The sequence below is a fragment of the Apodemus sylvaticus genome, chromosome 14 (assembly GCF_947179515.1).
Source record: "Apodemus sylvaticus chromosome 14, mApoSyl1.1, whole genome shotgun sequence".
NCBI lineage: Eukaryota > Metazoa > Chordata > Mammalia > Rodentia > Muridae > Apodemus > Apodemus sylvaticus.
The window spans coordinates 36,999,782-37,027,366 of record NC_067485.1 but is presented as its reverse complement, the minus strand read 5'-3'; the positions used below and the strand labels follow the sequence as shown (position 1 = coordinate 37,027,366).

Sequence of the window (27,585 nt, the reverse complement as noted above, 5' to 3'; positions counted from 1 at the left end):
AGAGACAAGGAGGGACCAGAGCCACAGGCAGAAGAGGAAGAATTGAGCGCAGGTGGGAGGAGGACAGAGCAAAGACAGACCCACACTCCCCTCCAAGAGGGCACAATAGACTGAATTTCCACTGGAGAAAAAGGAAAGCTATTCTCAGCACCATAAACTGCAGCTCTGGATACACAAAAGCTTATTCAAGAGCATATTATTCAAATAAAACAAGTAAAACAGTATCTTGTACCCTTCGGGCAATTGACTATAAATATACAGGGAAAAACAAAACAAAACATGCAGCATGTTCCCTTACTGGCTCCATATGTTCTCAATCAGGAAGCAAGGAATTGACCAAACAATTCATAAATAACAGTACTGAGTCACTCTGGTAAGGGACTTTCAAAGGGCCCCCACAGATATGTTACCCTGCTCTCAGAAAATGCTTCAGGGTCACAGATGAACATGAAGAGACGAAACAAGCAGACATGGTGGTACCTGAAGCAAATGAAAGGTGCTATTACCACATCTCAAAACTGCTAAGAGTAGAACTTTCCCAGGGGCAGAGAAACTCACACCTGTGCCAGCTACTGTGTCAGTTACCAACCACCTATGTCACTGCACACTCAGCTGAGATACCAAATGTCTAACTTAAGCCATGCAGAACAGGAAGGGTTAAGGAACTGCAAGCCAGCAGTTCACTTTACAGACCAGCTGTTAGAAGCCAATGAACACCTCAAAGACAGCTTCCAGTTGGGCTAGAAAAGAAGGCCTCATGCCCGTATACTTAAGAAACCGGGCAGGAGGACTCACTCCACTGCCAGAGATCTGGGTCTGGCATGCATCTAGGGTATTTTTCCTAAACAGCCTGTGAGACAAGCCAATGGGTAGAATCATAAAGCCTACATTTAAGTAATTCTTTAGTTTCCAGTTACATGCTAGTATTGAACATGAGTTGCTTTTAATCCTAAATATTCTAGGGATCAGACTCAGGATACCAGGCTTTACAGCAAGTATCATTATCCACTGAGCCACTCACCTACTACTATATAAAATAAAGATTTATTTTCAAGATCATGGGCTGTGCACACCTTTAATCCCAGCACTTGGGAGGCAGAGGCATGTGGATTTCTGAGTTCAAAGCCAGCCTGGTCTACAGAGTGAGTTCCAGGACAGCCAAGGTTATACAGAAAAACCGTGTCTTGAGGAAAGAAAAAAGATATACATTATAAAACTGGCATACAAATCAATCATTTGCTAATAACAAATCATAGGAAATTTACCTTAAAATATTTCATCAGTATATAATTTAGCCATTTATTTAAAATGAAAGCAAATTTGCATGCCAATGACATGAAAGGGCTTACTTGTCTCTAACAACACTATTCAAAGATGTATACTGATTTGATAGATGAAAGAATGATGGTAGGACAATCACAAATGTCTTTATTTTCTGTAATTCACCCATTACGTTTCTGGGGAAGAAGCAAGCTTTATGCGTACAGGAAACGCTCAGCAGTTCACAGCACGTGTAGTCTGAAAGCACTGTGGCCCACGACACACATGCGTAGTCTGGACTCTGAGCAGAGGCGGTTCAGGCAGAGGTGTTTATTGGGGCTGTGCAACCTGACAGCATGCTCAGTATGAAGTACAGATATGTTCAGACCCAAGGCTCCAGTAAGGTCACATGATACAACACAGAAACGTGGACGTCTGGCTACAGAATGGTATGAAGTTAGTTTTAGTTGCTAGGCATTCAGAAATATTTCTCACTTGCCAAATGTCTCATGGTCATCCCCATTCCATTCATGTTCTTGACTATGGGGTCACAAACCACAGTTCCAGAAGCTTTGTACTGGGCCATTGGGAACTAAGACAAACAGACAGATCTGCACCTCTCCGATCTGCACCTCTCCGATCGGCCTGCCCAACAGTTATGTATGAAAACAAAACTACAAAAGGAAAAATGTTTGGTCAAAATAATCAGTGAACATTTAATGGGAACACTTGTGTATTCATGAGTGGAGAAGGCTGGAGAAAGACAGAGTGGTTAAAGTGATGAAAACCTTGTCCTCGTGTGAAAATTTAAACTGGATATGGGCTTTGTGGAAAAATAAAATCACTTAAGTGTACAACCATATTTCCAAACCTAAAACCCTAACTCTGTGTTAAGTTAGACACAGTCACAGACAGAAACAGGGAGCAGAGCCACCCAGAGATGGGATCCTGGAGAACCATGTCGTGGCAAAGAGCTCTATAGCATGGGTTCCCCAGAAGCTGAGACCTGGAGGTGGGGAGCGCGCACGGAGAGCAGTTAAACCATTTATGTCCTGGGGAGGGGGAGCAGCAGCTCAGTAAGGTGGAGAATCTGCTATGATCTGGAGAGCGACAACAGTGGATGAAGAGCAGGACATTACAAGACATAAACCCCATAGTGTACCTCTTTACAGTGCTAGTGTCTTAGTGAGACAGTGTGTGTGTGTGTGTGTGTGTGTGTGTGTGTGTGTGTGTGTGTGTGTGTGTGTGGAAAGGTTTCAGAGGAGATACAGACTGTATGTTTAGAAAAGTCCTAAGGAGAGGAGCGGGAGGAAGTAAAATGAAGAATTAACAGCACGGTGTCTAAGTTATCTGTAGGCTCCACTCTTACCCCGATGATGCTCAGTCCTTTGAGGTAGTCCTGACGAGGCTGGGCTTGGGGGACACAGCCAGCGAGGACAACTTTCTTATTCTCTTCTTGAGCTTTTCTGTAATGAAGAAAATCATTGTCAATTCTATTGCTCACTGGCACAGCCTTAAAAACTGGTGCTGGTGCACCAAAGGTCTCCAATTAAGAAGACCATCTAACATGAACCAGGATATCCTAGCAATGGGATAAAGAAAATATTCATCATTAAACTTATGTACTGCATGCCTGTTTCTCATACCACTAATGCATGTGTCTGTCAGGGCCTTTCATTATCACCACAATGCCAAACAAAACAATCACACAAAGTTGCAACATTGGTATGAAACATTTGCAAAAATCTTTTTTTTCCAGATAGGCAGGCTAAGCCTTCAAACAAGTCCTGTGTTTAAAATGTTAATAAGAATGCACATACAACATCATATATTCTTTCTTAAACTTTGAACAATATAAAATTAAACTATAGCTCAAAACAATTCCAACAAGAGAGGATAGAAGGTAAAATATCTCATATTATTGAATCCCCAAACTCTCTGCCAACTTCTCCCAAACACCCTACAGCTATTGGTTTCCTGTGTTGGCTGTCATCCTTCACAGCAAAGCACGACTAGATGATGAGTATATCCACACATATGCATATATGTACATATGAGTACACATGTTGATCTATGAGAAAGACTGGTTAATGAAGTCTGGTGTCATGGATGGGTTAATCCATCTTCTTATTAGATGGGCAGCTATGTGGATGCGACACAGGCCAAGGGAACAGGAGCACCTGCACCTGGAGAAGTAGACTTACCCCTGGACCTTCCCCTCACTGCTTCCACTTTCTCCCTCTTCCGCCCTCCCTTTCTGGATGCCCAGATGTGAGCACTTTTTTGCTTGTTTGGGTTTTTTGTTTTTGTTTTTGTTTTTTTGTTTGTTTTGGTTTTGGTTTTTGGGCTCCACCATGATGTTCTGCACTGCTGTCCACAGACCACTGACAGAATCATCTAGCAATGAAAGTCAAAATAATTTTTCTCTTATAAACTAATTTCCTCTGATATTTTTCTACAGTAATAAAAGCTGACGAACACAGAAGTTCTAAGTGGAAACACTGATTCAAATTTGTATGTGGCATTTGGAGCATTATGGGTATTTCGCTCCTGAAGCGTGAATGGGCATGTCTGTGTGGAGTGTCACTAAAGTCATTCACTGCTTTCAGCAGCACAGATGTAATGCTAGCAACAGCAGACATGTGTGTCTATTTAAATCTCCAGGGTCAACTATATCTTCTGCTCATTTTAGAATTAAATGTGCATGCCTTCACCTCTTTTTCAAGAGCATCACTTTGGAAGTTCCTTACTGTTTTCCCTGCTACATTCATGGGTGTCATAATTTATGCACCAAGCTGAGACCCCTGCCATTCTAGCACCCTAGGAAGCTGAGGTGCAAGACTCACTTCAGAATACATGTCAAGAAATGGCTAGTCTCCATACCCGGCATACATTTGTTGTCATTTTTTGACAACTTTTCTGGGGCACAGGTTCAGAATTAAAAGTCAACAGTAACGAGAAGAAAACTCGTCAGTGTAGGAGAGCTAGGTCCTTGAAATTAGAAGTCACATTAAAACTTCTAGGAAGTGCAAGAAGGGCTGAATGAATAAATGAGTGCATATACATTTACTTTTATTTTTGAGATTTTAAATTATAACATTTCTTCATTCTGTCTCCTCTGTCTAACCCTTCTCATATATCCCACAACTCACTCTGGACACTGATTGGTTGTGCTACCTATAAATTTACTACCTCACGAGCCTTCGTAAATGTTCTATTTCAGTAAGAGTCCTTTGATAAAATTTTCCTACTTGGAATCTTAAAAACACTTACTAAAATAATTTTGTTAAAAAGCCAAGCTTGTACTTGGGTGACTCACAATATATCCAAGGGACTCATCACCAATCTCTGCCATGTGATTAACTATACTGATAAGAACTTCGCTTCAAACAAATTATGTTTTTTATAGTAAATGCAAAACTCTTGATCAAATGAAAATATTTTTATTATCAAACTCTACATAACAGTTAACATCTTGCTTTCTGACAACCTTCACTACCATGTAGAATCATAGCCAAGTATCCAAAAGATAACCAATAATTATGCTCAAAGAAAATGTCTGGGGCCACAGAGATGGCCCAGCAGTTAGGAGCACGGGGCACTCTTGCCGAGGACGCCAGCTCAGTTTCCAGCACCCACATGAAAACTCAGAGTTACCTTGTTCCAGGAAACCCAATACCTTCTTCTGACATCCTTGGGCACCAGGTATGCGCATGGTACACATACATTCATGAAGGCAAAACACTCAGACACATAAAATAAAATAAATCTAAAAGAATTTTTTCCTTAATGAAAATGCCTGTTTCCCATGAAATGAAATCATCTTAAGGGAACATAGAAATGAGGAAAACTCTTGCCTGCAATTCAACAAACAATGTAAATAAAAGATGATATGACAAAACTATAAGCAACTTGGCAGCAACCATGTAAGTCTCAGTGGCAGAGAAAAGAACAGAAGTCTTGAAGAGAAGATGAATGTGTAAACAAGAGAGGCTTCATGAAGAAATTTTTATCAGCAAATTTAAGAAGAAAGGGCACAGAAAAAAGAGCACAGAGCCACAGTAGGAGCAAGGAAAAGAGAGAACAGGAGGGCGGGAGAACAGTGCTAGCCACAGTGCCAGGCAGAACAGGCAGCTCGTCAAGCACTAAGACCACCACCAGATTAAGAGCAAAGGTTCAGAAAGAGCCTGACTGAGTAACGGACTAAGAACTATTCCAAGCTGAGTTGAATTTGGCTTCAAAATGGCAGGGCTGACGAGAAGCACAATCTAACCCAAAGCTCACAGCCCATGGCATACTGATGCCACACTTTACATGTGATCACGACGTTCCAAAGCCTTAACACGGAGTTTGTGAATGTTCTTGTTCTAAGCATTTCTTTCTGACAATCTGTTCTTTTTATTTATTAAACTTTGTTCCTGTTAATACACAGTGAATTATTTTTCTTTTGATACACACCTAACAGATAGTTTTTAAAACTTTAATCTTTCAAAATATGAAAGCTGCTAAGAATAATAACTTAAGAAAAGCTTAAAATAGTATGAATTACCATGTCTTCCTTTCAGGTGGCACTGGCATGTTAATTAAAAATTTAATGAATATAAAGTTAATTTAATATTTTGGTTCATATATTCTTGAAACATATCTCCAGATGAGACTAGTGGCATGCACCTGCATAGACCATTAACTTGAGTGACACAGAAAATAAAAATAAAGTGGCACCTCCTCTTCTGCATACCAAACATAGGAAACAGTGTATAGAGAAGCTGACAGTCACAGCAGCGTGAGGACACCTAATGATGACAAAGTATCACTCTTTTATTGCAAAAATAAGAAAACTAAGCTTTAAACAGATGCAATGACCTCAGTTGAGTGTGGCAGAGCTGGGGTGAGCCCAAGATAGCCTGGATCCTTGAGTCCCACATTTCAGAAGACGAGAACAAACCATGAGGAAGCTCTCCTTCTCTAGAACGCATGGTCATGTCCCAAGCTGTAAAGCCAAGTGCCTTCCAGGAAGAACCTCAATTCAGTATCTGTTGTACTCACCCAAGTCCAGTGAGTGGTTGGATAGAAAACTAGACTCATTGGTGTATGCAGAAAAACATAGATCTTTTTCTACTAGAGTTGGGTCAGGATAGACTGTGGATTCTCCATCTGTACTTCTCTTAATCATCATACATGTTATAAAACTGATATCAATGCAATAATATTCATAGCAATGTAAACTTTCACCTAAAATTTCTTTCATTTAAAAAAGTCCCTGTTCTGTGTCATTGTTGTTCCAACCCCTTACCACCTCTGGCACTCAGGAAATCCTGAGAGAAGGAGAACTAGCCCTGTACCTTACCTAGGCAGCACAGCAGAGTTGACAAGCCTGCAGGTGACCCAGCTGGCAGGTGACTGGCCCCCCTGGGCGAGAGCTCCCTAAGGTGCTCCCCTCAGCACTCATCTGGAGAACTGGCAGTCTTGCCCTCTCGCTGGCTGCAGCATTCAGGCAAGCCAGAACCTAGCCTGGGCAACACAGCGGAGCTGATCCTGGTGGCTAAGGTAAGGAAGGGTGAACTGGCCCAGAGAGCTGACCCTGCCTCCTGCCAATAGCATGGCCTATTGGAGCAGGGTGGGAGAGCTCACCCTGGTGGTACAGATTAGGGAGAGTCAGTGCACTGACCAGCCCAGCTATCACTGAAGCCTATATCCTGGGCTCTGAATTGGATCCCATAATCTCCATCATCTGCAATCCTGAGCCGTGAGAAAGGGCCAGTCCTGCCGATCTAAAACTGTAGGATCTCTGTGACGCAGGCTAACAACAGGATAACTGGGAGGAGTCTCCGTTGGTGTCACAGAAGCCAGAGATCTTGAACTAAACCAATGACTCAAGCAATTAACATCTGCAATAGAAAATGTATGGACAGAGGAATATACTATGGGACACACTGTGACAGAGTACAACAGCTTCCACACTGAGATCTTTTCTATGCTTTGTTGTTTGTTGTTACTTTTTGTTTTGTCGGGTTTCTTTTTGGTTTTGGGGTGTGTGTGTGTGTGTGTGTGTGTGTGTGTGTGTGTGTGTGTGTGTGTGTTTGGTGGAGCACCGGGCTTACAAGGGCGAGGGTGGAGATGAGTAAGACTGGGGTACATGATGTGAAACACACAGAGAAACAATAAAAGGAGTTTTTAAAAGAAAGCAATTAGAGAAATAAAGAATTTTGTGAAAAATGAATTCCCTCAGTATATGTAGGTTTTTACACTTGTAAATATAAAACTCTTCCTCATGACAGCAAAAGGAAGAGTCATAGCACTGTGTTTCTGTACAAAGCAAGCACACTGCTACACTGTACTGAGAAGACCTTGCGATCAGATGTTCTCATGAAAGGTCTCCTGTTTTATGAGATAATGTATAGATAGACATTCAGCCATGTAAAATACAGAAACACACTTAAGCAAAAATGAGAGATTCTGGTACCATTCATTAGCCACAATGCCTTCCTTATTCTAAAACCAGTCAAGACATAAATACTTGGCGAAAATGCCAATGTGCACTTACAAGAGGCTGGTGTCCTTTACTTGGACAGTTGGGCCATGAGCTCCCAATAGCTTGATGTAAAATTAAAGTCTATTCTAAGATTTATAAACCCAAAATAATGATCCAAGTATGTAAGTAACTGGAGCACAATCCTAGCATCTCAGTAAGGAATGCCACTGTAATTGTGTACCTTATGCTTTGTAAAAAGGAAAACGTGTTACAGGATGGCGAGCAACATGTATCCAGTAGACAGAAGCCCGTGCCTGTGACAGGAACAAGGGGAGGTACTCCAGGGAAATGATCAAAATACACAAACCTGGGACATGCGAGCAGTAATCTCCTTAAAGTTAATCTGAATATGATAAATTCTGATTCTATGATAATGAGGCCAAATCCCAATATGAACGTAACAAACAGCTGGTAGCATTGCTCAATCTAGAATGCACTTAGCATGTGCAATGCCTTCATCTGAATCTTCCACATTATAAAATAAAAAGACTTGATTCTATGTACCTTCATTGTTCTTACTGCAACTCTTAAAAGAATGGCTGCATGAGGGCTGGGCATGGAAAAGCACTTGCCTGACATGCCTGGAAACCTGGGTTCAGATCCCTGGAATCCATCTGATAAACCTCATACAGTGGTTTGCATATGTGATTCTATTATTCCTATAGAAAGAGGAAAATCTGATACACGTGAATTGACCAAAAAGATTGAAAGCCAGCTAAGTAGGAAAACATAGCGCAGTGACACAAAACAAGAAAGACGCTGCTTCACAACAAAGGGGGAGGATAAATGCTGACTCCCAAGAACTGCCCTCTGACTTCCAATCTGCACACACACACAACCATTCACATAAACACACATGAAAACACTGACAAATAATAAATAGATGTAAAAAGTGAAATACAGACAATACAGTGAGAAGTAGCTAGTGAATTACATTCATTACACATAAATATAGTATCCCAGACCTACATCTGAAGTTGATGATGAATCTTTAAATCAAACCAATAAAAATTGAATCCATAAGAGCTGCTACAATCCTGTAGAGAATTTTCTTAGTATGGAAGCCACCCCCAACTCTCTCCTTTTTGTTGCATTTTCCTCTAAAAGCACAAAAGTTACATTTAAGCATATTGTCAGAAAAGTAGCACAGCAATTGGATAGAACTGAAATGACCTTACTATAGGTGGCCTTCATCACCGAGCTATGGAATTAAGTACAACTTTTAGTTGGGGAAGGGGTCCTTTGGAAATAGAAGTGGCCTACATACATAGAGCAGACTAAACCTTGGAGCCACTACTCACTTCCAAACGCAACAAGATCAGTGGTTTCCGAGACAGAAATACCACACACAGGTCTGTGGTTTTTTGTTTTTTGTTTTTTTTTTTTTTAAAAAAAAAGCCCTCTTGACAACATAAATGGGCAAAACAGCATCCACTTCAGGGGGTTAAGCTGTCAGGGTTTCTATTTCAATGCTAGCTCATGGACAAATTCACACTAACATCAATTCAAATTATCAACTAAAACAACTATGAAAACAGCATTCACCATTTACCAACAGGACTTAAACAAAGCAAATTATGCTGTAATGTGTAACCGAAAGCAGGTTTCCTCCTGATTACCGCCGTCCACTATGCAGAGGAGAGTAAAGCTCAGCAGATTCACACGGAGCTGGGACTGAAGCTGTGCCAATCAGCTGTGGAAAAGCACATAGGCAAAATGGCCTCAACTGGCTGCCCTGGTGCTGTCTCCCTAGGGAAAGAAAGTTACAAGAAAATGTCTCTGTGTACCCGTGAAAAAACGATACACAGCACTGCAGCGAGTGGAAAACCCAAAGCTAATCAACCAAGGCTTGCTGATTAAACACTAAGCAGGAGGCATGAAGGGGTGGCCCACACCCACAAGAGCCTATGCAGTATTAAATTTAAAACACATGACAAGTTGGGGGATCAAGAGGTGTAGGGAAATCTGGAAGGAGGTAAAAGTGAATATGATCAAACTACATTGTATAAAATTCTCAAACAACTAACAAAAATAAATTTAAAAAAATACACACATGCCGGGTGGTGGTGGTGGTGGTGCACGCCTCTAATCCTAGAACTCTGGGCGGCAGAAGCAAGCAGATTTCTGAGTTCGAGGCCAGCCTGGTCTACAGAGTGAGTTCCAGGACAGCCAGGGTTATACAGAGAAACCCTGTCTCGAAAAAACCAAATCCAAAAAACAAAACAAACAAAAAAAGAATACACACACACACACACATACACACACACACACACGGGAGAAATGGCTCAGTAGTAGAATTTTTGCCTACCATGCATAAGACCCAGTACCACCCAGCACATACACACACTACTGCTTAGAAGAAAATTGACCTGAGATAAGGTAGTACTAATGTCTCAGACCTATAAATAGATATATATACATATATATTATATGTATATACATATATGTGTATATATGTATATATACATACACATGTTTTTAAACCTATATGCTAACAATAATGATAAAAAGAATTTGCTTAACTATATAATCTTTTAATAATAGTCCACTTGCCCATATAAAATACTTTTTTCGTTTTTTGTTTGTTTGGTTGGTTGGTTGGTTTTCTGGCTGAATAAGGATATTACTACAAGATGTTAACAAACTTGGTGTTCACTTCGCAGCCAAGGATGGCTTTCAATTCAGAGCAACTCTCCTGCTTCAGCCTCCTACATGTAGGATTGTAGGCATGTATTAATCTTGGGGTGATTATCTAATGTTAGGGTAAATTGACATCTAGAGTCAAAATAATAGCTCCATTTTGTACTGGGGATTGTTCTGTGAATAATAATCACTCACTATATTCTATTAGTGTTCAAAGTATGCAAAAACAATGCATTCTCAAGGTTACAGAAAATGACTGAGGAGAGTGGAGACAGCCACCACTGCAATGGGCTAATGGTGAATAATTTTAGCACTGGAAGTAGTAAGAAAAGAGCTACAGATTATTTGTATTTTCAAAGAACACAAATAAAATTAGACCTGTATGATCATACAAATACTTTAAAAATTCTTAACTTAAGGCTAAAACCAAAAGAACCAGGTCTGAACGAGGTAACAGACTCCCATTCAGAATTATCATATGAAAATTGTAATAGAGTAAGTAAAACCTGGAATGTTTTGATGTCAGCCTTATTTAAAAAAAATAAGTAGGCATGAATTTAATCTCTCTGTAAATAATTTTAATAGTAAATCTAAACATATGGTCTGAGTCCTCAGAGACTAAGATGACTGAAGGAATAAAAGCTTATACCTCAGTGTGTTCCTACAATCCAACAGACAAAACAAAAACACACATAAAAGCGAACCTATGGCAGTGAACCCGTAAACAACCTGAAACACAGACCAGTTTAGGTGGAACTCTTAAAAACATGCCCTATAAAGAAAAGCCACAGAGTCAGGTGAAGGGAACAGAGAAAGCAGACCTCTCACTGAGGAGGAACACTTGCAGACATGAATTTCCCTAATGTCGCAGTAGCCAGCCCCCAAAATCACTCACAAGTGGAGACTATTGCACATCTCTAAATAAACCAGTGTACGTTCTTACATTTGCGCCTGTGAGCTTGACCTCCACAGAGGCAAGTAGAAGAGACTCATCTATTGATACAAACACACAGCTCAGCTAAAAACTACACCTAAAGCATCAGTAACTCTACTATGCTTCACGGAGGTGCATCCTTGGAGAACCATAATCGTGTATAAAACTTGTCCCATAAGAAGTGGACAGTCAAAACGCCTGAAATAATTGATGGAGAACTTATAAGGAAAGGAAAACATGGGGAAACCTACAGATTAAAAGAAATGTAGGATGCAGGTAAGTTTTTTTTTTAAATTCAGCAGGATTTTACTTTATTATTTAATGACAAGGAAATCATCATAAGGAGCCCACCAAACTTATCAGTAAGTCATCAGACTGTGGTCACTTATAGATGGGCTATAAGCTGTGACTTCCACAGTATGATGATTTGAATGACAATGGCTCCCAAGGCCCATATACTTGAACTCTTGGTTTGCAGTGGGTGGAATGCCTTGGAAAGGACTAAGAAATGTGGCCTTCTGTCTTACAGATCCAAAAGAAATGTGGCCTTCTGTCTTACAGATCCAAAGCTGCAAGATCTCCACTACATATGGCAATAACAAGATATCCAAGAGGAGTTCCAGTGAGGATGCAAGATTGATAGTATAGCAGTAGCTAGAGGCCTCAGACCAGATCAACAACTCACTGCCATGAACATTTCAAGTAAGGCTATTTGGGCAATAGGGTGTACTGTGTGACACACTATATCTTTCACGGCAAGATGGTTTTTCTGTGTGTATCTAATTTTGTTTTGTTTATGATTTTTGTTTGTTTTCTTTGGGGAGGATGCAAGAATAGATTTAGAGAGACTGGAAGATGATAGAATTTCAGGGCATGATGTGAAATTTAAAAAGAATCAATAAAAGGATTTTCTAAAGTAATTTTAAAAATTCAGAGGGGGGGAGTATGGCCTTGTTAGAGAAGATGTATCACTAGGGAAGAGCACTGCACTTTCAAAACCCATGTCATTCCCAATTAGTGCTCACTCGCACGCTATCTGTCTCTGTCTCTCTCTCTCTCTCTCTCTCTCTCTCTCTCTCTCTCTCTCTCTCTCTCTCTCTCTCTCACACACACACACACACACACACACACACACACACACACACAGCTCTAGTATCATGTCTGTCTGCTTCCTGCCATACTCTCTGCCATGACAGCCCCAATAAACCTTCCTTCTGTAAGTCGTGTGGTTGGGACCTCGCATCACAGCAATAGAAAAGTTGCTGAGACAAATGCATAAAGCACAAAAGCAGTTTCAAAGTGACTGGTGATGTCATGGTTCTTGAGTGGTAGTGAGAAGGGCGTTGAGCTTAAGCCATTTGCTGACCCAGACATTTCTGTGTGACTTAAAAAATAGTGTATTTAACAATATAGAAATTAAAAACAAACCAATATTTTAATTAAAAAATAAATAAAAGCAGAAATTTCCCAGCAAAAAGGGGAAGAGAAATAAAAGTGTGGTTAGTGTCCCTACATCCTTTGAACCTTCCTATTTATCTCAGAACCCACATAAGAGTGGTTTTTAACCCATGGTATATAAACAGGATGTCACAGTTAGCTGGAAGAACCCTGATGAATGCTTTAGGGGAGAAAATATGGTATTTGGTCTTCTGATCATCTCAGAAGAAATAAAGTGGTGTTTCAAACCAACTAATTAAGAATTTTGATTAAAGGGATTTTAGACATCATTAAATAATTGGTTGGCTTTCTACATTTTGGTGGCAATAAACTCAAAGCTATACTACAGGGAAGGCAGTGAAGAGCAGGGAGGGGCCTGGGATACACCTGGGCAGGGTCTTCCGTAGTGTGTCTGGACAACCTCATTATTCCTTCTCTGGAAACCACACTTTGAGCTTTAAGGGGCAGGATGCACTATAGTGCACACAGCCAGCCTCCCCAGTGGCCCATGTGTTCAAGGCATGGTTCTCAGGGTAGGACTACTAGGACAAGTTGTTAGCTTTCAGGGTAGAAGCAGGTGTTTAATCAGTGCTGCCATACCTTTGGTGGACATTGGGACCCTGGCCTCTCCTCTCCCTGATGTACTGTCCTGCCTAATCCTCTTTCTGTGGCATCCTAAGGGCCAAACTATACCTTTTATCTCTGTAAGTTATCTGTCCCCAGTCACTGCTAACTGACACAACGTGGTGTGGAACTTCTGATGGAAGCTCTAAACCAAGAGTCTCAAGAGTTCAGTTTAGATTCTGCCTCTGTGGCAAACTAAAGAAAGGCAGATCTTGTCTCCAACCTAGTGTCCTCACGTGTTACATGGAAACTGCTAAACCCTGTGGCTTATACTGGCAAGAAAACTCTACAACTGTAGAGGAAACACTTGCCTTAATAGGCAGTAATTACAACCAAAGCCTAGTAATATTAAAAAGAAATATTGTAGGAATGAGTGAAATCCTTAAGATTTTCTTTTCTAAATGCTATGGTATTAAATTAGTCGCAAAAGTTCTTTGAAAGCATCCACAAAATACAGCAAATGGGAATTGGTGGGAATCTATGATGGGCATTCACTTAAATTCTAAACAAGAACACCTAAACTCTAAGTACCCAAGTCTGCATTCCAAGATTGGGATTGCTCGAGGCCTGGGACACTGGCAGGCAGTGCTCAGTCCCCACAGGCTGCAGCTGGGAGACAGGGACTAAATGAGTGCCTCCACTGTTCTGCTATGCAGGCAAGAGACAGAAACAACAGGCCACACGAATACACACCCCAGATTCCAGATGTCAAATCCCCTCAATAAAAACAAAGGGCAGTGGGTTCCTAATGCCCACCATGTGAGGCTCAGTGAAGCCCAGGTCTCCCTGCTTCAATTAAACCAATTTAGGCAATTACTGCTGGTTAAAACACATTTCTGAAGCACTGTCCCTAAAAATTAAACATTTTATATCTAACACAGCCTCTCCTACAGACGGGTCTCAGTAAATGACTTTCCAGCTTATTAATTTACTAAAAGAACACAAACAGCAGTTTCTACGTTATCTGATAGACTGTTCTACATCAAAATGCTGTTTCTTCTTTTTTTTTTTCTGCTTGTGATTTTATTTATTTTCAATTTACACCTCCCTAGAAGAAAATTTTTTTTAATATTTTTATTTTCTATATTCTTTGTTTAGATTCCAAATGATTCCCCCTTTCCCGGATCCCCCTCCCCATATGTCCCATAAACCTTCTTCTCTCCATCCATTCTCCAATCACCTCCCTCCTTTTTCTCTGTCCTTATATTCCCTTCCCATGCTATATCAATCCTTTCCAGGATCAGGACCCTCTCCATACTTCTTCATGGGAGTCATTTGTTATGCAATTTGTGCCTTGGGTATTCAGGGCTTCTGGGCTAATTAATATCCACTTATCAGAGATTGCATTCCATGTGTATTCTTTTGTGATTGCGTTACCTCACTTAGGATGATATTTTCCAGATCAAACCATTTGCCTAAAAATTTTGTGAATTCATTATTTCTAATTGCTGAGTAGTATTCCATTGTGTAAATATACCACATTTTCTGTATCCATTCCTCCTCTGAGGGGCATCTGACTTCTTTCCAGCTTCTGGCTATTATAAATAAGGCTGCTATGAACATAATGGAGCATGTGTCTTTATTGCATGCCGGGGAATCCTTTGGATATATGCCCAGGAGAGGTATAGCAGGGTCCTCTGGAAGTCTCATGTCCAGTTTTCTGAGGAACCTCCAGACTGATTTCCACAGTGGTTGTACCATCTTACAGCCCCACCAGCAGTGGAGGAGTGTTCCTCTTTCTCCACATCCTCGCCAACACCTGCTGTCTCCTGAGTTTTTGACTTTAGCCATTCTGACTGGTGTAAGGTAAAATCTCAGGGTTGTTTTGATCTGCATTTCCCTAATGACTAAATGATGTTGTGCACTTCTTAAGGTGCCTCTCGGCCATCCGAATTTCTTCAGGTGAAAATTCTTTGTTAAGATCTGTACCCCATTTTTTTAATAGGATTATTTGGTTCCCTGGGGTCTAACTTCTTGAGTTCTTTGTATATATTGGATATTAGCCCTCTATCAGATGTGGGGTTGGTGAATATCCTTTCCCAATTTGATGGTTGCCGTTTTGTCCTTTTAACAGTGTCCTTTGCCTTACAGAAACTTTGTAATTTTATGAGGTCCCATTTGTCAATTCTTGATCTTAAAGCATAAGCTATTGGTGTTAGAGAGAGTGCTTACCTAGCAATTAGCATACAGCAAGTAGGTGGAGGGAGAATGGGATAGGAGGTTCTGGAAGGAAAGCCAGGAAAGAGGATAACATTTGATATGTAAATAAAATATCCAATAAAAAAAAAGAAAAAAAATAAAGAATAGCAAACATAGTCCTCCAACAGAGTCTCTGGCCTACACCCTAAGGATGTAGGGAGAAGCAACTATACCAAATTAAAATATTCCTTGGATAACACAGTATCATCTACTGAGACTTTAGGGAAAAGGAAGTAAAATAATGTCAGTAGACACAAAATGTGAATTCACTTCTGGATCATAAAAAAGAAAATATAAGAGTTAGGCAAACTTCTTACACCAAAATTCACTGATTAATTCATCCAAAAGTTCAAACTGAAACAGACATCTGGGGCACCATGCTGCTTCACTGTATAACACAGGCTGGTCTTGAACTCAATGGAAATGTTTATTCATATTTATATTTGTACGTATATTTTTATATATTTACATATATGTGTATATTTATATATATATATATAAATATATTCATATATATATTAAACATATTGCCTGTAGGTAAGTCTGCAGGGCATTTCTTGATTAATGATTGATGTGGGAGGGCCTAGCCCATTGTGGGCGGTGCCACCACTGAGCAAGTGATGTATAAGATGTATAAGAAAGCAAGCTGAACCAGAAAGTAACACTCCATGGCTTCTGCTTCAGTTCCTGCCTCCAGGTCCCTGCTCTGATCTCCTGCTGTGGCTTTCCTCAGTGAACTCTGACTTACAATGCTAAACTGTACTAGGACAAATAAACTTTCCAGTTAACACTGCTTAAGTCATGGTCTTTATCACAGCAGTAGAAAGAAAACAAAGTGGTTTGACATATCTCAAACCACTCCATTTCTTCAGAACAGTCTGAGCTTGCTAATTATTCTCAAAGGCACTATCCTGACACACACACTCACACACACACACACACACACACACACAACTCTACCTCAAAATCCAAATGTAGATATAACGTAGTCTGGGTCAATTATGACATGTTAATAGATTTCATTTAGATCTGAGTCTGGAACCCCCTGGTAATGAAGTCCAGTCTATAGTCATGGAGAACAGTTTTCCTCCCTAGATGAACAAGAACAGAGGCAGTAGCCTTGACCGGCTATCATTCATACAACATGTGAAAGTATTCCTAAGGCATCAACATTGCTGCCAGACAAGCAATAAACTGAGGATTGAACCTCAAGGTAGAAGATCCATGGGTTGCATAAGACTTCAACCCTCGAATTAACTGACATAGAACTTCCTGTTATAAGGGACCAGCAAGATGGCTCAGCGGGTAATAATCCTGTCCAGCCTGAAGACCTAATTACCACCCCAGAACCCTTGTAATAGAAGGAGAGAACAGACACCTCAAAGTTGCCCTCTGGGCTTCACATGTGTGCTTGCCAACACACACACACACACACACACACACACACACACACGAGCACGTGCGCGCACACTTTTAATAAACAGAAACAAAACCTTCAGAGTACTCCTTTGCTTTTGGTTGATTCTCCTGATGCATACAGCCAAAACTACTCAAGCTGAAACAGCTTCCTTTCATAGAAATATACTAATGCAGACAGATGTGGGAGGTGCATGCATTTAGGCCCGGCACTCAGGAGGTAGAGGAAGGTGAATCTCTGAGTTCAAGGCCAACTTGGTCTGCAGAGCAGGTTCCAGAACAGATAAAGCTACACAGAGAAACCCTGTCTCAAAATGAAATAAAAAATAATAAAATAAACGTTAACATATGGAACAAGCCTGAATCCATGCCCACCTCCACCTGACTGCACTGCCCAGGTCATCAAGCCGGCAGTCTACCAGGCGCCCTCCTTAACCAGCTGTGCTAGGTAGGATTCCAACCCAGTCCCAGTGGTCTATATCCAGAGCTCCTCTGTACTGCAGGCGATACAGGGAGTCCACACTTCTGTCTGCTGTTTACACACTTATTAGTCTAGTGCCATTCCAGATGCCAGGTGTCATTAGGAGCTCAGATCTGACTAATGAGGAACCACACACTGGGGAAATGTAATGTGCTTACACCTACACATTCTTCCTGTGTAATGAACTGACATACACATTTCAAGCTATTTCCTATACTTAGCAAATATACTGAGAGCAGAACACATTTCTAGCTCACAATCTTGATTCACTTTTTATAGCACACACCACCACCACCTCCACCACCACCACCGCTCAGTATGTCAGGCAGTTCCCAGGAAAGGAGTGGTTATGAACAATGAAGCCCGAGCTGTGTTTTAGAACAGAGGGGAATACCTTTACAGATCACAGGAAGGGCTCCATAGAGCTGGCTGTTTTACTAGAAAGCACAGATACTTAGGGCCAGAAACAGAAACGGTATGTGGAGTCCAACTCCTAATTCAGTGCTTTCTCCCAATACCAGACCGCTGCTAAGCTGCCTATTAAATATTTACTAGGGATACTTGGCCAAACAAAAAATAATCCATTATTGTGTTCAAGTAAACCAAAAACCTTTTAGTAGGTTGGGCTAACAGATGTGCACTGCCCTAAATATTGACTTTTTATTTTTTGAACTGAGCTCCACTACCCGGGTTATCTCGTACACTCTCCTAGTCAACATGATTCTATTTTATCTGAATAATTTAAATACACCAATTGTTATCAGTTCAAACACACTGAAGAGGGAGGCAGAGCTCCAACTGGATTTTATGCATCCACTTTCTGTTTTATAAAAGCAATGCTGAGTAGCATATTTATTAAATTTAAGAAGACAGAACTTGCATTTTTATTTTAAATGCTATAATTTCCTTAATGAAGTAATGATTGTATAATGTTGATTTCATCCAACACTCTCTTCATTATCAAGCCAATCAGTCTAGGAAATCTCAACTTGGTGCTCTGGAAATCAAGTCTGCAGACGTTATCTATAAAGGGTAATTCGGATGGGATTTTTGTAGGATAGTCAGTTCACACATCCATCTCACTACAGATGATTGGTCCAAGCCAATCCCCGTAATTCACTAGCTTTGTCAAGGAGTCATAGGAGAATCTGTACTAATGCTGCATGAAGAGACTGTTGTTTAGTCCTTCATGGAAAGACAGGCAGCCTCTTAGCCAATCCGAAGAGAAAATAACAAGAGAAAGGAAGGCGTCTGGGTCCCGAATAACACCATTGAGCTCCAAAGCCCTACTTGTGCCACACACTCCGCCTCCTTCGCTGGAGTGACACCTGGGTGAGGGTGCTGTTACTTAAGTGAAAAGTATCACAGACAAAGCAGTAAATCAAGTCGTACTTGACCACAGTACTAGAAATAAGAGACTATGAGCCTATAGTATTCCAAAAATAAAAGGACTTTCTTCTCCATCAGATTAAGCACTAAGCACCAGCCAACGTGTAAGTTGTCTGCAGAGCAAAGGAATGACAACAATATGTGACAGATAATCTGCCAGCAAAGCAAAAAGCATTTCTGTATCCTGAAATAATTGTTTGGAGCCTAGTACTCTTCCAGGCTCTGGGGATTGGAAGTAAGCAGAACAGAATATTGGCCCTCGAAGCTTAGACAAAAATAAGGAGTTAACTAACAAGTAAGCAAGCACCTTCATGAAGGACCCAAGCAAGCTCTTACACGATCCGTATATGAATGTCATGATCAACTAGAGGTTTATAAACAAAATAACGTGAATTCTTCTACTCCCCTGGGAAAAGTCCAGGGAGAGACTAAAAGAGAAAGAAACACAGATCAGGCTAAGAGCACAGGAAGGAAACAGGGAAAAGAAATTTACAAAATCAGACACATAGAGGGACCCACACTATCCTCAAAATAAAATAAAATACAATTTTCAATTTAAATTTTTTTAAAAAAGGAAAACTGGAAAGGTTGAAACAGCCTCTGTCTCCGTTCTGTCTCATTAGAACCAAAGCGCAGGAACAGATGGGCTGTTGTGTCAATAACAGGGTCTTGATACAGAGATCTTCCCAACATCCTTCTTTAAAAAAACCATCTCAGAGCAGGGGGGAAAGACCCACGTCTCCAGCCAATGCTTTCTAACCAGGAGCAGCCAAGCACAGCCTTGGACTGACAACAGCTCATACTGAGGTGTATTCCACTGAGAACCCAAATCCAGTCAACATCTCCTGAGCTGGAAGAAGCTGACTCGAAGCAGTGTCAGAAACTCGGGCAGCCTCCTTCAGTAGATAAGCAAGGACTTGGGAAAAGAGAGAGGACAAGTTTAAAAGAAAAAAAAACTTTCTAAATACACTCCAAAATTAAAAATTCATAACAGAAATTCCAATATCCAGTCTCAGCAGTACTGAAAGCTCTGACAAAGAGTGTGACTACACATGGGAAAGCGGCCACTCTGCTCGCTGCTTCGCGCTTCAGGAAGAAGGATGAATCATCAGTAAGCAGCCACAGGACTGCTAACTGTTCAGAGGAAAACAGTTAAGGCCTGGCAGAGGAGCACCAGAAAACGGGGTGCCTTTGGCAATGTCCTTTAAATCATTTGAGGTGCCGGGTGGTGGTGGCGCACGCCTGTAATCCCAGCACTTGGGAGGCAGAGGCAGGCAGATTTCTGAGTTCGAGGCCAGCCTGGTCTACAGAGTGAGTTCCAGGACAGCCAAGACTACACAGAGAAACCCTGTCTCAGGGAAAAAAAAAAAATCATTTGAGGTAGACAGGTAGGTAGAATGGTAGACAGTGGTAGGTTGAAATTTTAAAAGTTACCCTTATACTTTCGTACATAGTAAAATGGTTCCAGAGTTCAGGTCATAGGCCAATGTATAATATCACTATGGGACTGTTTGAGACTGGGTTTGACTATAAAGAAGATATGTAAGATTTTTAACCTACAGCTCTTTTAAAATGTACATTTTAATAGATGTGGCAAAAAACCTTAAGATTTTTAGAAGTATGTTATTCAAATTCCATATATCTACTGAGAATCTACCTTTTTGAAAATACAGTTGCTAGGCTGGAGCTGGAGCTCAACAGTAGAGCACTTTCCTGGGAAACAAGGGCGCTGGAATCAACCCTCTACTAACAGCAAAATTCAGATGAGAAATGCCAACTCTAGGACAGCCTTTCCATGCGTGAGGAATGCTTGCTTATCCTGAACTGAAGAACACAGTGACAGACACAGCCTTGTTATGGTGACCATGACAGCCATCTCCATCTCTACCCTTCAGCCCAGCACCAGTATCAGTCATTTCTAATCACTTCTAGCATGTTCTGAAACATTTGAAGGTGCTCTTGGGATGTACACCTCACAGCCCGCCACAGCAGCTAAGCAGATAAGGTTCATGAGGGCAGCTGGTTACCACACTGCCAAATACTACACGGATTTCTTTTAAATGTTGTAGATAAGAATAAGCTAGCCTCACATGCTTAAATAAACAATAATAAAAGTATTCTTCAGTTGCAGAGCAGTAACTTTAAAGAGAATTTGTTTCCTTAATTTAAATACCCAGTAGCCAAATATTCCTTAGTTCTGTGCTGCAGAATTAATGGTTTGCAATAACCAAAACCAATCTCAACAGCCACATAACCAAGAAAGCAACCACAACACAGGGCCACTCATCAGACTGCTAAGGAACAAAGTCCTAGCAGGTGGCCACCCTCTGCCCCAAATTCAGCCATCCTGCACATGGCATTATCTTCAAGATTTGTATGGGGTTGTTTTGTATAATGTAACCCCTGGTATCCAATGTTCAAAATTAAGACAAAACTGTCTTAAATGGCAGGCAAACCACAAGAGGAAACATCAATGATAAAAATAAGTCTGCTCAGAGCTCAGTGAAAAGAGCCCCTCCCAAGCCCCAGAGGTACCTGCCAAGCCTTCCCCACCCTCACCTCAGTATTTGCTCAGTGAAGCAGTGCAGCCCCTGGAACAAATCCCGAGGCCTACTTAAACACCAGGTGGTACACCAGTGTCATTTTTTAAGTAACAGATGGCTCAAACTTTTCTTGTTTATGACATAGAGCCAGGACTTACACAAGTGAAACTGTCTTCCAAGTTCTTTATACAAGTAGCACAATTACTCATGTGACTCACCACTTCCATCATAAAGACAGCAGCAGGTGGGACAGATGCAAGGCTCCTGGATTATTTATGACTTTGCATAACAGACAGAAAAACCATACACATGAACACAGATGGAGTCAAGTGCACTCACATATTCAATGGTATTTCATTTCCTAGGTCATAAAGTCTGGAGGTCAAACCAAGTGAGCACTTTGGTTTAAGTATATAAAAGTAAAATGTTACGAACCTGAAAAGAAAGCAAGGAGAGAGGTGTGACCAGTGTCCTTAGAATCTGAAGGGCATTTTCACTAAAGGTTTAGCAAGTCGAAGATTGCTTCATTACCTGCATAGCATTTACAGTTGTTCTTATTAGGAGTAGGTAATCTCACCGAGCTTAATTTATGAATTAAACTGCATCACAGATTTGTTTATACCAGAAACACACACATGTATGCGCACTGTGTGTCTGTGTGTGTGTGTGTGTGTGTGTGTGTGTGTGTGTGTGTGTGTGTTCAGTACCAACCATGGTTTCAGGCATCAGGCATCAGTTGCGGGCTGGTGGGATGTACTCCCCTCAAAATAGAGCTATACATCAAATTCATGAAAAAAATCAGAGGAAAGCTTGAAGCAATGTAAAAGAAGTTACCCTAATTGATTTTCTCCCTGTTTCTCTCTCTCCTCACAATGTCCCCACCAAACAACTCTACAGCCAAGGTCTATCTACCTCTCTCAGAGGCTAGTAAAAGCCTGGGCACCTCTGGACGAACCAGCAGAATTAAGGAAGCAGAACTTTGACAGGAAGTGTGTGATCTTTCCACGGGGCTCACCTGTCTCGGCCTACTTCCCTCTAAAGTGCCTGGCCCATGCCTCATCATGAACATGCCTCTAGAGTCACCTCAGCTTTCTTGTCCCTGACAATACACAATACAATGATTGATGAGACCTATGGATAAGCCCTTGGCAGAGTCACAGATGGGCACAAATGTTTGGTAATGTCAATAACTGTTTCACCTGCTCCCCAACTCCTGGGTCCATGATCCAGCTCTCCAATCAACACATAAAGCTTGATCTAGCAATACAGATAGAAACTGAAAGCTGTCCCAAACAGATCCAAGACCTGCTATGACACTAAAACATGCAACCAAGCCAAGGAAAAGCTCCAGGCTCCCACTTGAACTCCTCCTGGACTCCTATAAAGTTCATGGAATAGACGCAGATAACCCACACATTTTGGGTTTACCTAACAACTGGATTACTACAGTTATTCTTCCTGGGTAAAATCCAAGTGTTTTTTCAGATGAACTTGTTCTTATGTGGCCTTGTCCTGGTGAATTCCTTCTCTAGATGCCTAAAATGTACTCCAACCTTGTGCAGATAATAATCCTCATTAACATTGCATGCCAAAAATCCAAAAGGAGCTCCTCCTTCTGGAGGAGCACTACTACAGTGGGTAATGAGGTTCTCCACTAAACTTGTACTCTGTGAAAACTTAGCTGAGCGTCATCTTATGCAAGACAAATTCACTTTGATCCACATCCTTATCCTAAAAGCGTGGGGCACTGTTGAACTGGGGAGTTTTTTAGCATCTGGAATATTACATAGACTTTTCCATCAGGGATTAGCAACCCTAATCTGCAAATATGAATCCCAAATGTTCTAAATTCTAAAACTTCTGAATGTCATATTAGAATTCAAAGTACTTATAATTTCATATCAGTGTGATTTCTAAATAGGGCTATTCAACCTGTATGGACTTTAGAATTGAAATTATGACTATACAAACATGCAATGTATGACAGCAAACAAAATTAAATGCTATAAAGTAGTCATTTGAAATGAGAAAAGAGCCAGTTGTTTTTAAATATCTACTTCTGCTAAAGTGTACTGCACAGCCCTAAGTTAATTGGTTCACACTTGAGGCCAGCTACCCACCATGCCTTGTAATTATAAACACCATATTCAGTGTTTCGACAATTTCAGGAGCTTGACCATTTTGTACAACACTTACAGGAAAAATTAACACTTGGAAGAGGGCTGACGTTTAAATTTACAACAATTAATTACCATCCTTCCTTTTTTCCCCTTTACCTAAGCATAGTGAAAAGTTGTTGCAAGCTATGCACATTTTAATTGAATATAAATTGTTAGTTTCCTTTCATCCCTGTTTTCTGACTCATTTATTCCAAAATTCATATTCCTTGCTGCAAATTAATCAGATGGCCAGACTACGATAGGCACTGGCACTGCATAAATTCAAACGCCAACATGGTCTCAGGGAACTAAACAATGTCATCCAAAATTCCATGTTGAAAGTCTAAGTCACCAAGAGATTTGGAGACTCAGATTTAAGAAAACACAATGAGCAAAAAAGTATTTTTCCGGCTCCTGATTTAGAGACATGATCCACAGGTCCACACTTTCTGATCCTATACTATTGTCCCGGGCCACTATACATAGTGTGGTCCCATGTGAAAGATAAAAGCTCATCTCCTAGAACCGCCCTCTGGCTTCTCATCCCCATCAACTGGCCTGGGCTCCCCAAGCACATTCCTCTAACAGTATACTGCTGTTTCCTCCTTATACACTTCAGGTCTCTGCTCAAACGCAATTTAGTAAAGAAGACGTTCTTAATCCTGCTACAGAAGTACCATGCATGTCCCATCTCTGCAAAGCCTAGTTTTCTTATTCTTCAAAGCACTGGGTACCTGACTTAACACTTTGTTTTTTAGTGACAATGGAAGCTATATGGAAAAGAAAAAAAAAAAAAAAACACAACAGCACCACCTCAATGTGCTCACTACTACATCTCCAAGTCTTTAAAAACAAACAAGTCCTTGGATCTTAGCTCAATAAATACTTACATCTGTGAAACGTATGGTCCTCCATGTGCACAGAGTGTCTTTTGTTCTATTTGGTATTGAAGGCCCAGTACCTGAAGCAGTACTTAATCCTTGAGGCACTGGGTAATTATGTTGAATGATCTGCAGCACACAGGCATGCTGGCTTTTTGACTGTTTGTCTGTTTGTTTCTAATGAGGAGAATTTGATAAATGAAACGCATTCTCTCCTGCTGAGCTAAACTCCCACTTTCTGACCTACTCTTATTAAATGCTCTCAAAATCAAGACAGCAATAAAAAAATAACTTTATTAGTGTTTAATAGTGCTTAATTTGAACAATAAATAAAAGTTAACTATTGCCCTAATCACAAAAGCTTTTAACAGTTATAAAAATTGAAATTACTTCATAATGGACTATACGTGGACATCTGACAACTCTAAATATCATGCATTAATTGACTACATTTAGTCTTCTCATAAAAACACTTTTTATTTTTACTTTTACTGAATTTTACTAATATCTTACTTTGGCTTTCTAAACAACTTTATACCCTTGCTCACTATTAAAATACAAGCAAGAAAAAGCTATAGTTGGGGCTGGAGTGACTACTCTATGGTTAAGGGTGCTTTGCAATGCAATCATGAGGACTGGATCCCAAGACTTAGAACAAGTGGGAAGCAGGCTCAGGCCAAAGCTGAGATGGGGAAGAATGCTAGGGTTTGATGACTCCCATCCTAGGAGAGAAAAGTCCAGAACCGTCTGTGTTCAAGGAAAGACCCTGACTCTAAAGGAACAGGGGGATTGTAAAAAGTCACAGAAACAAGAAGTGGAGCCAAACTGAAGGGCACACTTGAGTCCTGTCACATCCTGCTGGCTCCATGCTGCACGAGCCATAACGAGATGCCGTCACTGCTGCCGTCTCTCCACATTCATGAACTGTGTCCTACTGAACTGGGAGCCAAAAGCAACAAAGCAGTTTCCTCCTTAAGGGGAAGGGGAAGGGGAAGGGGAAGGGAAAGGGAAGGGAAGGGAGGGAAAGGGAAGGGAAGGAAAGAAAGACAGACGGGAATAGGCTGAGTGGTGGAAGAGGTCTTCTGGCTTCCAGGCACAAAGACACTAATCCACAGACACATTCCCACATGTAAAGAGTAAGTAAAGCCCTGCATGAATATGCATTATTGACATGCCCTCAGACCCAACAGAGTATCAAAGCCTTTCCCTTTGGTGAGGCTCAAAGGGATGGCAAAGCCTTTCTCTGGCCCCTGTGTAGATGGTGACGTGTGTGTGAAGAAAATGTCTACCATAACTTTCTCTCTGGCTCTGATACCTACCTTGTGAAGACTACCTCTACAGGACCTACTCCTACAACAATTGGTCAAACCTGCCTACTGTTTTGCTGTGTAGAATAACCCTGCCTCCCTGTACAACCATATATAATAAATAAACTAAGCCTCTGGAGCTCTGAGGATTATCCACCCAAGAGCCTAGACCACCCAATCCCAACTTTTCTGTATGTGGACCTATGTCTGCCCTTTCCTCACCACCTCCTCACCCTAAGTAGGCCCTGCAGGATGCAACACAAACTACATAGTAGACAGACAGATTTTGGAAGGTCAGTCACATAACTGACAATACGCTTTGAGCTGGTGAGATGGCTTCATGGGCAAAAGCATCTGTCACCAAGCCAAACAACCTGAGTTCAATCTTCAGGACCCACATGGTGGGAGGAGAGACCCATTTCTTACAAAATGTCCTCTGACCTCCACATGGCAGACACACACAGACACACAAAAAGGATGATGATGATGGCCTTGAAAAAATGTAGATTCTTGTTGATTGTCCTACCAGACACAGAAGTGTTAACGGTTTGGTTCCAAGGGTGTCACTATGGAGAGGGAATGGAGCATCAGGGCAAGGTTGTTCTACTTGGACAGTTGTACTAATAACTTTTCTGTAGCTATGGCAGAACTCCAGGACAAAGATAATTTATAGCAGGAGTTGAGGCTTAGTGTACCAGAGGAACTCTCATCCAATAACAGGCAGCAGAATGAGTAAGCTAAAAGAACACATCTTTTACAACAAACACAAAAACAGAGAGCAAACTGATGTGGGCCAAGGCTTTAAACCAGTGGTTCTCAACCTGTGGATCGGGACCCTTCTGGGGTTAGCCAACATTTGTCCAGAGGTCACATATCAGATTATCCTACATACTAGATATTTACATTACAAGTAATAACACTAGAACAATTACAGTATTGAAGTAGCAACAAAAATAATTTTATGGTTGGGGGTCACCACAACATGAAGAACTGTATTAAAGGGTTGCAACATTAGGGGGAATTCAGAACCACTGCTTTAAACCCAACAACATGTTTTAGAGTTTGAGAGCTATATGGTCTATGTTGCAATTAAACTCCAAACTCTACCCTAACCGTGAAAAAGCACATTAGCTAATAAACTTGTCTATTCCAATAAAACTTTATTAACAAAAACAGGCACCCATCTAGGTTTGTTCTGAAGGCTAGAGTGGGCGGATCTCTAGTCCACCTCATTTCCTTGAGGAACGTTATCTGAGCCCACAACAACTCAGGTTATGAATAGGCTGTGTGCCAAAAGTACCATATGGCCATGGTTTTCCTTAACTTTCACTACTTTATTACAAACTGCAACAGAAACAGTCTCACATTTAATCGGTAGATTTTAGACAACCAGAGCAAACCACCTCAGCCTTTCCTCTGTCCCTCATGTGAAACAAAGAAGTCACTTGAACCGCAGAGCAACTGGGTCACAGAAGTCAAGCCACCAGACAGTAGAGACGGAGTAACAAGAAGAGACAACGACACACTCTACTTGTTTTCCTGGAAAACTTTTAACCTGTGGCTTCTCTCTACCACCTCAAGAATACCACTGCATCTTAAATCACCCACCATGACATCACACCATGGTCTTACCCGGGGCTTTAAGAGAGGCCACATGCCTTTTCATCATTGTAAGTTTTTGTTTAATAAAGCTGGCTTTCTTGAAAAATAGAGAGAAAAACTAGCCAAAGCAAGCCAATGTGTGGGGCATCAAATGGAAAAGACAAGATCCCTGTCCAAG

At 41.0% G+C, this 27,585-nt stretch overlaps 1 protein-coding gene across 3 annotated transcripts in view; it reads right to left on the bottom strand.

The window, feature by feature from the left end:
• The window catches only part of Cdkal1 (CDK5 regulatory subunit associated protein 1 like 1), a 535,629-nt gene that overhangs the window by 392,970 nt on the left and 115,074 nt on the right, over window positions 1–27,585 (bottom strand). For all 3 annotated transcript variants that reach the window (XM_052156747.1, XM_052156748.1, XM_052156749.1), the window contains exon 6: window positions 2,630–2,726. In XM_052156747.1, coding sequence (XP_052012707.1) covers window positions 2,630–2,726 — 97 coding nt within the window. The remainder of the gene's footprint in view (window positions 1–2,629; window positions 2,727–27,585) is intronic.